Source organism: Tetrao urogallus (genome assembly GCF_951394365.1).
Source record: "Tetrao urogallus genome assembly, chromosome: 1".
In the NCBI taxonomy this organism is placed as follows: Eukaryota; Metazoa; Chordata; class Aves; order Galliformes; family Phasianidae; genus Tetrao; species Tetrao urogallus.
In genome coordinates, this window is record NC_136813.1 from 64,281,600 (window position 1) to 64,295,274 (window position 13,675).

Sequence of the window (13,675 nt, forward strand, 5' to 3'; positions counted from 1 at the left end):
AAGTTTAGGTTGGATATCAGGAAACACTTCTTTACAGAAAGGGTTGTTAAGCACTGGAATAGGCTCCCCAGGGAGGTGGGTGAGTCACCATCCCTGGATGTGTTTAAAATCCGTTTGGATGTGGTGCTCAGGGACGTGATTTAGCGGAGGGTTGTTGGAGTCAGGGTAGTATGGTGAGGTTGTGGTTGGACTCAATGATCTCTGAGGTCTTTTCCAACCTGCACAATTCCGTGATTCTATGATCTGTCAATCTGCCCAGGTCTGGGCATCAGAGCTAAGCAGCGCTCAGAGTAACCCTTTTCCCACACTGCCTCCGCTCGCAGTGCAGCCCCACCCATCCTTCACCTGAGCCTTGTTCACGTTTCACATCCACGGCAAACCGTCTGTGAGCACTACTCTCATCTAAAAGTGCTGCACAAACCTCTAACCCAAAGTAGCTCTTACTCAAGAAATCTTACCGTATAAAAATCAAACTGCGTCCTCACAGATGTACGAGAGAGCTTTGCCGTTCCCAGCAGAGCCCCAGAGTACACGGCGGAGCAACCCGTGCGAAGACGGGCCCGGGCAGCAACGCGCGGGCGCCCCCTCGCGGTCGTCTTCCAGCGGCGCACACGTAGCTGGGTGGAGCCGCGCTGCCCCCCGGCGGCGCGGGGAGAGAACGGCGCTGGGGCGACTCGGGCCGGGCGGGGCTGGAGCACTGCCGCGCGTTCAACACGCGTGTAGCAAACCTGCTGCCTGTCGGGCAAATCCTGTCAGGCACTTTTTCTGTTTTTGTTATGCGTGAGGCTCCAAGGAGCTGCGAGAGCTCGGGACGGGGCACGGCTCCCATAGCGGCAGGGAGACCCAGGGCAGGAGTTCCTAAGGCTCGTTCGTCAGCTTATGGAGAGAGAACACTGTTCTCACGTTACCTATATGGAGATGTGAATACTTGGTGACAGAAAGCGACTCACTGGAAGAAATCTGATATTTAAACACTCCCAGGCAGTAATATAGGGGAAAAGCTCCTGTCGATTCGTGCTGCCTCTTCCAGCTGTTTTTGGGCTCTGACAGGGTTCATTCACAACTCTGTATCCACCCGTGAAGCTTGCTGTAAGGATCCTGTTTTAGCACAGGGGTTGGACTCAATGATCTCCAGAGGTCCCCTCCAATCCCTGACAGTTCTGTGATGCTGTGGTCACCAAGGAAAGAGGAGGGGACCAAAGTGTGGCTCTACACCCCAGAACATCCACGCATCATTGCCTAAGAACATCATCAAGCCACAAATGGAGGATTTGAACCCCAGGGGCATCCTGCAGGGCAGGGAGCTGCTCATCCCCTCCTGCCTTCAGCGGTGGGATCCATTCCTTGGTGGTTTTTGATAGATCTAAGAAGACAGACGGTACAGTGAGCTGCAGGGCTACCTGAAGGAGGGACATCGCCTCACTGAAGTGTTATTTCCAAGTACAGCCATGGCAGTGAGGCAGTGACATGGGCTGCCCAGGGGGGTGGTGCAGTCACCATCCCTGGAGGTGTTCCAGAACCGTGTGGATATAGCACTAAGGGTCGTAGTCAGTGGGCATGGTGGGGATGGGCTGACGATTGGACTGGGTGATCTTTTCCAATCTTAATGATTCAATGATTCTGTGATATTTATCACAGGTAATGCAAAATGCTGAGTGCACCTCAGGTAACCTAGAGGAGTCAGGACTGTGCTGTAGCCATGGTACCCAGCCCATCATCATAAAATCATATAATCATAGAGTGGCCTGGGTTGAAAAGGACCACAATGATCATCTGGTTTCAACCCCCTGCTATGTGCAGGGTCGCCAACCACCAGACCAGGCTGCCCAGAGCCACATCCAGCCTGGCTTTGAATGTGGATGGGGCATCCACAGCCTCCTTGGACAACCTGTTCCAGTGCATCACCATCCTCTGTGCTTGTATTGCTTGGACAGCTCAACATTCAGATAACCCAAATCACACCTCCTACCCACACCACACGTGTGCCTGGTGCCGCACTTGCTGCAGAGCCCCCTGCACAAAGCAGTGGAGCAGAGAACCCCTCCTTGCCCCGTTCAGCCACCACCACGTCCCCGCATGCATCCTGAAACCCAACCCAACGGTACCGTAACACTGGTGCTGTCAACAGGCCTAGAACGGCGTAGCCCAGGTGCACTGCCTACAGAAGACGACTAAGCTCACGGTGTCTATGCCCATCCACACGCACATAAGCCCGCATCCAGGTGTGTGCGGGCGGACGAGGAGTCCCGCCCCGCCCACGCCTTCACTGTCCGCAGCCCCGGGCCGTGCCGTGCCGAGACCCCCGGGGTCGGGCGCGCCCCGTGCACCCACCGCGCTCCCGCTGCCGGGCTGCGCGCGGGGGCGGCGCGGGCGCGGCGCTGCGGCGGGGCCGCGCCTGGCAGCGGCGGGAGAGGCAGCGGCGCCGCTCCCGCTCCGCGCCGCAACTTTCGGGCCGACGCCACCCCCTCGCCCTCGAACCTCGCGGGTAAGCGGCGGGATCCGAGTCCGGCCCGGGAGAAGCGGACGGACCCTTACAGGGCGGCCGCAAACTTTGGGAACGCGGAGAAGGGGCGCGTCGTGCGGGCAGGTGCGGGCGGGCCGGGGCTGAAGCGACTGCGGGGAGCAGCTATCCAGGACCCCGGTGCGGTGCGGTGCGGTGCGGAGGCAGCAGGACGCGGCGCGGGGTAGCGGCGCGGGGGTGGCTGTGCGTTCGGGCCGGGGGAGCAAGTTGTGGAGCGGGGGTATGATGTGGTATGGGGAGCGGGTGGCAATGGCATGCGGTTCCGTCCGGGATTTAGTGGGGAGTGGGGGGGTCTTTGGGTTTGGTTTTTATTTTTGCCTTTTTTTTTTTTTTTTTTTTTTTTTTTTTTTTTTTTTTAAATAATAGGGCACAGAGGAAAACGGTAGCGCACGATGCTGAGATCGGTGGTGTGGTGGCTGAGGCAGGTACCCGAGGAGCAGCAGGCACTGGAGCAGCTTCGGTGATAGCAAGAGGTTCCCGTGCCTTTGCGAGGAAGGTCACTTTTGACACCCCCTACCCCCCCCAAAACCCCCCCCATTTTTTTGCGAAGCCGTGCATCAGCAGCGTGGATTCCAAGAAGCAGTAGGTGTTTCTTGGCATTTTCACTGGGATTTTGGAAAGGGAAGCCGGGTAGTTAATGGGAAAAGATTGCGACGGAGCACGGGGATGCGGAGGCTGCATACAGCCCAGGGTTTGCAGACGTGGGGAAGTTGTCGAGATGGGGAAAGGGTCGGAAGCAGCACATGGAAAATGGTGACTATGCCTTCTGTGACGAACGAATGGAAAGCAAAAGTGGGCCACCAAGAATTTTCCCTGTTTTGCAGTTTGCTGTCAGCAGAAGGTAAAGCATGTCCTTGCCAGTATAGAATTTTACATAAACAGCTGATGTTTACATAAGCCTCCATAAGTTTGTGAGAAACACAGGGAGCAGAAGACATGGTGTTGGCTGAGCCCGGCCGTCCTGCTGCTCCGACCTGTGATAATTTCTCCTTTTTGCATTGTTGCAGAGTGAGACCAAAGTGAGCAGCTGCACCTTCCCCCAAGCAACCACCTGCGTTACGCATCTCCTCTGGAATGGACAATGGAACGGTCTCTGGCTTTATCATGATCAAAAACTTCTTCCTCTTCTGCGTCTCCATGAGTTTAGCCGGCCGCTTCGGGTAAGTTGCCAATTACGTTTGGATTTTTGCTGTGGCTTTTGGAAGGAAATGAAAAGCTTTGGCTCCATGCGGTGTGGAGCAGCAGAACAAAAAAAAACAAGCAAGCTTTGCATTTGATCTGAACGTTGCGGTGTTGCGAGAAGAGGGGTGGGTTGCTTTCCTGCTCCACCTCAGCATCTCATACTGCTTCTGTAGGAGGGCTTCTGTAGGGGGGGACATGGAGAGCTTGGATGGGGCCTGGGTGATCTGAGCAGGGCACAGCACGGGCAGTGCTGCACAGCAGGACACAGGGTGTGCTCTCGGCTGGGTCAGACTCCAGCACTGGGACAGCTCGGAGGGACAGCTGAGTTGGAAACTTGCTGAGATAACCAGAAATTGCGCTTCTCAGAAGCATGTAACAAGGAATTCCGTTTCCTGATTTTGCTGTAGATGCTGTCTTGACGGTGACATTCAGAAATACTATTGTGAAATACTCCTACGATTGTTCTTCAATAAACAGAAAAGCAGAAACCCCCTAGCTATCCATTTCCCCTAAACCTAGAGATCCTATGGACTTTTCAAAATAAGAATGTGCCACTGAGAAGCATTTAGCAAGTGCCCTGGAAACGTAGGTTGGTTCTTTTTTTTTTTTTTTTTTTGTGGAGAAGAACAATTATTTATGATTTCACTAGAAGAAAGAAATGAATCCTCCCCGTGTGCTGATTCACAAGCATGCCCATCAGTGCCTTGCTAGAAGAAGGTACAAAATGGAGATGCAAATCAGCTTCTGGTTTCAATTAAAATGTTTTTTTTCCAGATTGGAACTGGAAGAAAGACCAGAATTTGAAAGATGTCTGTCTGTACTGTAAACAGGACTGAGCCCTCTCTTCAGTGTATGCCTTGTGCAGTCCTACAGTGAGCACGGTGCCGTGTCTGAGCAGCTGCAGACCTGCGCACCGCAGGGAGGGCAAAGAGCTGCAGTCCACTGTGGGCATCTTGGAATAGCTGGAGTCTGCTTTCACTGCAGCCTAGGGCAAAACTCCCACTGGGCTTTCTAGCAGAAATGGAGAGGACTAAGATGGTGTGGGACTGGTTGTCCCTTGTCTTGGCATGGCAGGGATTTAACAAAGTATTCTCACATTGAGAAAACTGTATGGGTTGTAACCCTTCCTGACCTTCCTTCATCCCAGCAGAAGGTTTCAACTGCAGTAGTTTGGCAAGACATTTTTGGTGCGGGGTTTGTCTACCTTGTAACTGCATTACTCCTCTAAGAGAAGAACAGATATGCAGTACTGCAGAACAGAGGGCCTAACTCTCCCTTTCAACTTCAGGTAAACACTGAATCCCAGTCCTAAGTAGGTATCCTCACGGCCCATAACCTGCCAGAGGACAGCTAGAGGAATCTAGGACATTTGTTTTTGTGAGTTATCCAAAAGCTGCTGTGCACTAAAATGAGATCATCACGTAACTGCCCTCCCACCCCCCAATTTTGATCTCGTAATTTTAGTCAGGGCCTGCAGAGATAAGCAGCTCCAATTCACTGCACCACTCACACGCTGCCTTAGGGCTGAATTTTGACCCTGCTCAAAAGACAGAGGATGCTCCAGCGCTTCTGTTTCGGAGGCAGAAGCAGTTTCAGAGTGTAATTTGCTAAGTGCTTTGGGACTGACTCTTCAGGACAGAGCGGTACAATTTGCATGTAGGCTGCTTTATTAACTGCTACGATCCAGAATCTAATACTGATAATACTTGCTGTTGCTATCAGATTATTTTTTATTAGCTTCATCCACGTTTGAATTGCCCTGCTACATTTCAGTGCTTTTAGCAGTGTGCTAAACAAAAGTGATTGGTCAAATGGCCACAAATTAGACACAAAATACAGTAGGGCATTACAGCTGAGGGCAGAGATTTGTTTACAGTTCTCTGTAGTCATTCCATGATTATATTAAATCATAAATACAGCGTTTGCTGACATAGCCAAAGCCACCTTTGGGGATTCTGATGCACGATGCCTGGTAAAATAAATAGGAATTATGTATCTCAGTCTCCTAGGCTACTTCAGAAATCTCAGCAAAAGTCTGTGATTAACGGTTAACATAAATGTGGAATGACTACTGAGTGCTATCCCCATCAGTAGGCTGTAGAGAAAGAAAGACTGTAGGCATTGTTGTAAAAGTTATTTAAAGAAAAGTCACTGAATCAAACTTTCAAGACATAGGTTAAAGGAGAAGAGTATGCGACCCCCCCTATTCTTGTTGCCTAACAATTTTATGACCCCGCTCTGCGTAACGAGTCCAGCACAGGTTGAGGCTTTTTCAGGTTTCTGTGATTTCAGCCTGGAGTTGCATAATGTTGTGAGGAGCTAAGATGTGCTACTGAAGTATTTCAAGATAGTTGTCTTGAAGGTGAATATTTGGAATAGAGTAGACCAGACTAAACTAGAATACAATAGAATAGCTCAGATGGAAAGGAGCTACAAAGATCATCAAGTCCCACTGCCTGACCAGGGCTAACCAAAAGTTAAAGCATATAGCACTTAGGCAGTAATTTGAATCATTAGAAATAAATTATAATTGTGAAGAATGTTTTCAGATGAGATGAGAATCTGATTTCTTCCATCTGTTTGACATGAAGGGTTGCGTTGAATTCAGTCGTGTTTCATGTCTGCAAGGTAGGATCATACTGCCAATAGCAGGCAGGAGCTGGGTGCTCTCCTGCCATCAGGTCGGAGGAAAAACAGAATATTTGGATTTGAGTTTCTGCAAGATTACCGTGGTGATGTGGTGATTCGTGGTGAGGCAGAGCACCTTGGGTTGAGCACCCCATGGGTAGGATCCTGTCCTGGCAGAGGGGTGCAGTGACACTGCTGAGCACCCTGCCCTGTGTGGGCTGTCAGGATGGGTGACTGCTGTGGATGAGCAGGAAGATGTCCCACATGCCTGGCCCTGTGCCGGCCCTCCCTGCTGCACGCTGGCTCTTCGTTGCCAGCCCCAGGCTGCCCATGGACATCCTTCTTGACGTGCTGGCAGCACGCGCTCCCTGCGCATGCTTGCATTTTGTCATGCAGTTTCAGGAATCTGTCCGAGAGCTGAACCAGCAGGGACGGATGTTGTTGGTGTAACCACAGATCAGCTACCATCTGCTAATAATATTTGCAATTGTAGAAACATGGGAAGCAGAAGATTGCAATTAAACGTAGCTGTAGCCAACGCAACACGTCTCTGCTCGTGGTGAGACTCTTGCTGTGGCAGCTCGGTGGTTTCACATACTTTCCCATTAGCTCACTGCCCTTATCACTGAGAACATAATCCTACTATTTAGGCTAAGCATACCTCCCCTTCAGCTCGTGGCATTTACTTCACATTGGTCTCTGCAGCACTGAGCAGCTAGTTCTGCTGGTTTACGCTTGCTGAGTAGTCACAGATGCTAGGGAGCTCTTCCTCATATTTTTAAGACTAATTTTCTGTAAATTATCATATGCTTACATGGTTGTGCTCATCCATTTATGTTTTGTATCCTGTTTTTTCTTTCTTCAGTGGCTCCAGATAACTTTATGAACCCATCAGCCCAATTCAACAAATGGAAAAACGGGTTTGCTAGAAATGCTGAGAGGAGGCAGGTGGAGGTTCACCCTTCTGCCCAGCAGAAAGCTGCCCGTGAGCCTGCATTTTGGCAGCCTGGAAGCACAGGGGGTGTTGGGAGGTGCTGAAATGGATGTTAAGGTGCAAGGGGGTGAAGGTGATAAAATGTTACCCCGTGGGAAACAGGCTTTCATCACAATGCTCACAGAAGGCTTGTACTTAGAAGGCTGTGAAGTACAGCTCTTGGTGAATAAAAAAACATCATTATTCTTAAAGAATCTCTAGGGACCATTGAAGTTTCATTATTTTCAGTCAGTCCTCTCCCATATTCTGATCTTTTTTGGAAGAACTGAGATTTTGGTGCACAAATTTGCAAAACAATATTGGCATTTTCAGATCTCAAGAATCGGTGACAAAGGGATAGTGAGATGCTCACTTAGAGAAATGAATCTATTTCCTTTGATATCTGGCCAGCTGACAGTATCCAGAAGTGTGCAAATGGATTCTCCACCATCTTCTACATAAACTGCTGATTTGTCTTGAGGCCTGGTATAATTCCTAATCCTACTGAAGCAAGTTCTTGTAAACTTTATTCTTAGAGAGAAAAAATGCAGCTTTCAATCGCAAAGTACTCCTCAGTTATTTCTTTAGTGTCTCTCGCTTAAAAAAAAATGTTTTGGGAAAATTGTGAAGTGTCTGTAGTCTGTTTTCCTCTTATTACAACAGAACTATGAATAGAACATGACAAGATTTTGACTAGATGGCAAAAAAGGCAATGATTAAAATGGTAAGCGATGAACTCATCAGAAGAGGTAGCTGAGCATTTTTAGAGTTAGTGGATTTTACTCTGATGGCTCTTTCTGTAGCGTATGATTTTTTCAGTCACCCTGAAACTGCAATATTAAATAAATGTAATGAGAAGTATTCCTGGTTGGTTTAGTTTATGTTCAATACCGAGCTTTAAATTTAATTATCTTTGAATTTTCTTAGCATCTTCTAAGGTTCTTTCCTAGGTTTATTTTTACTCCGTAACTGAAAACATTCCCTTAAAAACATTTTTGGTTGCAACAAGAAGATAATGTGCTTAGCTACCAATTTTTTTTATAAAACCTAGTCTTCATGCATGTGGAAATAATTGGTTTAATATATCACCTGTGTTCTCACTACTGGTAGAGCTACAGTATCTAATATAAAACAACGTATGTAACTTTGCCAGTACAGTCTTAAAGCTCTTACGTTGTAAAAGGCAACTTCAGCATTTACACCGAAATGAGAATTGCTATTTTATAAGCAATCTCAGGAACACACACAAAATGCTAACTTTTCTGTGAAATAAAAAGCAACATTTGCATTAATGGCAAACAGTAATCCATCTACAGACAGAACTTCACACAATACTGACATTTCTCTGAAAGTCAGCATCAGATGCCGTCTTTTTCGGGTAAAGTGATCTGCCAAATCTAAATTGGATTGCTGTTTTGCAGATGAAGTGCTGACTTTTTATGAGTCTTCATCCTAGTCACTTCCCCAGCTTTTTTTATCTATTAATTAGATTTTTCTGTGAACTATACAAAACTATACACATATTTCAGTACTTAGGGTGTGTATAGTGTTGTGGTGAAATGTCTATAGCCAAGACAGAAGAAAGCACCATCAATTACTTGTATTATTGGAGAGGTTATGAGAGCTAGTTGTATTTTGTCCCATCCCTATGAAAATAGTTCAATGGAAATCTTCTCTCTGAGCTGAATTGGTGTTGAATTCAGATGTGAGCACTAAAAATAACAAGCTTTTTCAAGAGCAGAGAAACTAGTGAAGCTTTGTATGCTACGTGCCTGGCACTGTACCTTTACAATAATCCCTGCTCCATATTTGCCATCCCTTGTTCCCATCGCCCATTGCACCACCTGTCTTTTACCTCTGCAGTCCATTTCTCCCTGTATCTTTCCTAACTGCCTGCAAATCTCCTCTGTATCTCTTAATTAGCAGAGAGGAGGTGGGCTGATTTTGCTGAGGCTGTTTTTGAGCTACATACGTGCTGACTGGCCCAGTCTGCAAGCCAGAGGGAATAGATGGCTGCTGACCTCCCATTTTTACTTAATGAGGCATTAATTTAGATCGCTCTCCCCTTGTCTAGTCACTGCTTCTCGTGAAACTTGTGGAAATGAAATGAAGTTTGATCTCTCTGCCTCTCCGTCACGTGCATTGGAAAGTGGGAATGGATTCCTACGTTGATGCGGTGGAACAGGCAGACAGCATGATGCATGTCTCTTTCTCTCGAGAAAAAGGCTAAAAAGAAATGAGAAAAGTTTTAAATAGTGCTTTTACCAAAGCATTAATTATGATAGCTGAAGAATCTGTGATAATTTCATCTCCTGTCCTTTTTTGTTAGACTGTCGCTTGTAACACTCAGTAGTGAGCTCATTCGATTATGATTGACAAACAGTATAGTATTTGTCTTGAATGGCTTGGCATATCAGGCAGGATGTCTAATGTCTCTTTAATCATAGAATCATTAAGGTTGAGAAAGACCATTAATATCATCTACTCCAACCATCAACATCCCTACCATTCCCACTGACCAAGTCCCTCAGTGCCACATCCACACGGTTCTTGAACACTTCCAGGAACAGTGACCATCACCTCCCTATGCCACTGCCTCACCGCTCTTTCTGAGAATAAATTTTTCCTTAATAGCCAGCCTGAACTTCCCCTGCTGCAACTTAAAGCCATTTCCTCAGTGCCAACATCCCCTGTGCTATGAGGATCACTTCTGGTCAAGTGTTTCCTCATGATTTGGTGTTTTTAGAAATCATGCTAGCTCCTTGCTCCCCTTTCCTGAGAAGCTTTGCAATCCTTTCTTTTTTCAGCAGAAGCACACAAGATATACTGGGGGACAGATGCACGACTGGGTCTGACTGGGAGGGGCTATGTGACCACCAGCATGAGGCAGACCTTGTGTCCCCAAACAGTCTGCACCAAGAGTGACATACATGGGTGTCAGCAAGGTCCTGTTAGTGTAAGCCTTGTGAAGGGAAAACCAGGTTGAAGTCCTTTATTTTTCTTCTTATAAATCCAGTTTTGCTAGGTAAGTATAATGCATATTTTACAAATGTTCTGCAAGGCAGTGTATTCAGAGGAGTGCTTTGAGACTCTCTACTTAATTATAGATTTATTTCCCTGCTGACTATTAGTAAATAAACACAGATTTTATTTATTTTGTAAACTCTGGGTCACTCGGTCACAATGAGTTCAGATTGAGTGTAAGTGATCTCTGTCCCTTGACAGGGTGCATAAGATGGGGTGTGGTTATCAGCAGAGTGATGTGCCCTTTGTAGCAGATGAAACATTTGTTGGCAATTTCAGTAGAGACTTAAACTTGAATCAAACACTGAGTCTGAGCAAGCTTTCCATCTGAAGCACTCATTGCTTGCTGCAGGTGAAGTATTTTTATTGATAAACTTGAGGTAAGCAAAACCATTAGTAACCACAGGATTCTCTTGAATGAAAATAAAATGGTCTTAGAAGTGCAAGTTCCAGTTGTGCTGTGGGAATCCTTGTAGGTGCTTTTCTGTAAGCCAGCTTCAGATCTGAGCCACGGACACCTGAGCAGACAAGTTATGAATTAAACATGGTAATATTTTTCTGGCTTGAAGGTCAATATCTGAAATACTTCTTTCTGTAACTCACTGAAATAAAGAATTCAGATCAAGAGCAGAAGAAAACAAACCTGGCCGAAACCTTATGGAATGAGACCCACTACATGCTGTTATTATTTGCGTACTACAAGGAGGAAAACTAAATAATGCAGAGGAGAGATGAGGAATGAAGAACTGTGGGTTTCATTCTGCAGTATTCCTTTCAGGAAAAAAGAAGGAGCAGGTGAAATGAGAGGGGAGGCAGGCTCTTATCATGAAGTTTCCACAAGTCTGACGCCCCATGATGCTAACAGCTTTTGATGAGTCTCTTTTCTTTTGCATGAAACAGCTTATCTCAAACGCCGACAGCACCAGGAAAAGAGGACACCAATGATAACATTACCATCTTCACCAGGATCTTGGATGGCCTGTTGGATGGCTACGACAACCGGCTGCGCCCAGGACTAGGAGGTAGCAGAGCTGGGTGGCTGTGGCAGTGAACGTGCAAGCGGTGGTCATTGACCCCTTGCCACCCTGCCACAGAATCACAGAATCATGGAATCATTGAGGTTGGAAAAGACCTCTTAAATCATCTAGTCAACTATCCCTGTGCCAACCGTATTGCCCACAAAACTATGTCTCTAAGCAGGGCACCTGCTATCAGCAGAGCCTTGATAAGAGGGATGGGTTTCATTAACCAAACAGGGCCCAGAAAGTAGACTTGTCTTTGGACAGGCAGAGCTCTGTGCAAGAATAACTGTAGGCTTTTTCTGTTGGTCGTGTGAATCATTTAAGTTGAGTGAGGAGAGCATGTATGATGCCTGCTTTCTGCGACTGAATACAGTTTGGATTTCTTTTCTCTCTCTTTTAAGGTGAGCGAGACAGGGTGCTATCAGGTTGCTGCAGGGTTCCCTAGCTGGTCAGCATGTATAAAATTATGCCAGTGACAAGAACCTCTGTTAAAAACAGAACCCCAGACCTCCTGTATTTAGACAGCTACAGCAAAGCTCTATTGATACATCATTTCAATAACCTCTACAGCAGCTATTTTAAAGCTGTAACATGTGAGTAGTTACTTGCCATCCTAACCCTGTTGAGCCCTCTCTCAGCTCTCTTTCCTCCAGATTTCTCTCATCTTCTACTCATGTGTAAACCATCTGTTATGTTTCTTCCTCGCCCTTTTTTAATCCAACTACCCCCACCCCTTCCTCTTATGAGACCAACACATTGCTTTCATTCCTTTCTCTCCTTTTCCTCTCACTTTACACGGAGATGCTTGAAAATAGGGCTCAGTGCTCCCATCTTATGTAATGAACTTCTGAAATTTCTAGGAAGCTATGCCTATAGTTCTCTAGGTCTCCCTTTGGGCCTCTGCCCTGTAGACTCTTAGGCTGTCTCTTGGCATTCCTCTAGCAGCATGCTTGGCCTTGGAGTCTAAAGATTTCTTTGTCAGCTTTGTGACCAATATGCCTTTTGGCCTTTAGTTCAGGCCTCCCTCTAGATCTCTAAGGCTCTAGACCAGCCTCTAGATGTCTTGGCCTCGAAGCCTCAAGGCGCTCCTCTGGGCTTCAGGCTTGAGTCTTGAAAATCTGGGCAGTAGAACTAATTCCACTTAACTTTGAACAACTGTAGTACAGATGTCTGCCATCACGCAAACCAGCCCGGTAACTGGAGGGAAACAGGCCTTTCTAAGGCATACTTACCCTATGGCCAATGTTGAAAGTGACGTCAGGGGAACTGCAACCTTGAAGGGCCCGTTTCATTCCAGTGATCACAGGGAAAGAGCCTGGGCTCTCAATGGTTGATATTTGCATTTGATCAGGGATGAAATGTCTCTTTAAACATTTTCTTAATTTCAAGCTTTTGGGGATTTTGGAGTGATTCAGAAGTTGTTAAAAGAGAAATGCATCAGAAGCACGAACTGCATCTTAAAGCAATTACTGACTCAGAGTCTATATTTGTTGCAGAGAGAATAACTCAGGTGAAAACAGACATCTATGTTACCAGTTTTGGCCCGGTGTCAGACACAGAGATGGTAAGTTCTAGCGCATGGCTTCTGACTCACTTGTGTTTACTGACCCTATGGTAACCTGCTTGTTTCTTTGTGCAAGGAATACACCATAGATGTGTTTTTCCGACAAAGCTGGAAGGACGAAAGGCTTCGATTCAAAGGACCTATGCAGCGTCTCCCTCTCAACAACCTGCTTGCCAGCAAAATCTGGACGCCAGACACTTTTTTCCACAACGGCAAGAAGTCTATTGCTCACAACATGACGACACCAAACAAGCTTCTGCGCCTTGAGGATGATGGCACTCTGCTGTACACAATGAGGTAACACCCTGGATTCACTTATTCTTATGCAGTTTCCCAGGTAGATCTGCAAATTCAGGAGGGAAGCGTGGCACTTCACCCACAGCAGAGCCATGCAACCAGTCATTCGCAGATATTAATACGAATATCAAGAAAAGAGGAAAACGTAATCACTGCCTACAAGTACCAATTCATTTGTAGCTTCTGAATACTGCTGGTGCTTAGATATTTCCTTTGATTAAGTGAAAAACATACTCTCAACAGATTCAATGATTCTGTTCATCTTTTTTAGTGCAGATCTGTTCCCTCTTACTGTTTGTGTTTGTAGCTGCAGTGCTAATTGCAGAACTGTCCCAAAGACCACACAGACTGGCATCTTGTTCTGGGGCATTACAGTTTGAACCCTTGAAGCTTTTGTTATTACTTTCTCTATTTCACTAATTGTTCTAAAAGGCAAATCATCACAGGGATAAATGAAGTATGCT

General features: G+C 46.6%; 2 protein-coding genes across 3 annotated transcripts in view; one reads left to right on the top strand and one right to left on the bottom strand.

Annotated features, from left to right (window-relative positions):
- The window catches only part of GABRB3 (gamma-aminobutyric acid type A receptor subunit beta3), a gene marked incomplete at both ends in the record, with an annotated part of 184,915 nt that overhangs the window by 137,382 nt on the left and 33,858 nt on the right, over positions 1-13,675 (bottom strand). The window lies entirely within an intron of this gene.
- Positions 3,596-13,675, top strand: part of GABRA5 (gamma-aminobutyric acid type A receptor subunit alpha5) — a gene marked incomplete at both ends in the record, with an annotated part of 50,926 nt that continues 40,846 nt past the window's right edge. For both annotated transcript variants that reach the window (XM_079534479.1, XM_079534480.1), the window contains 4 exons: positions 3,596-3,681; positions 11,229-11,350; positions 12,847-12,914; positions 12,991-13,211. In XM_079534479.1, coding sequence (XP_079390605.1) covers positions 3,596-3,681; positions 11,229-11,350; positions 12,847-12,914; positions 12,991-13,211 — 497 coding nt within the window. The remainder of the gene's footprint in view (positions 3,682-11,228; positions 11,351-12,846; positions 12,915-12,990; positions 13,212-13,675) is intronic.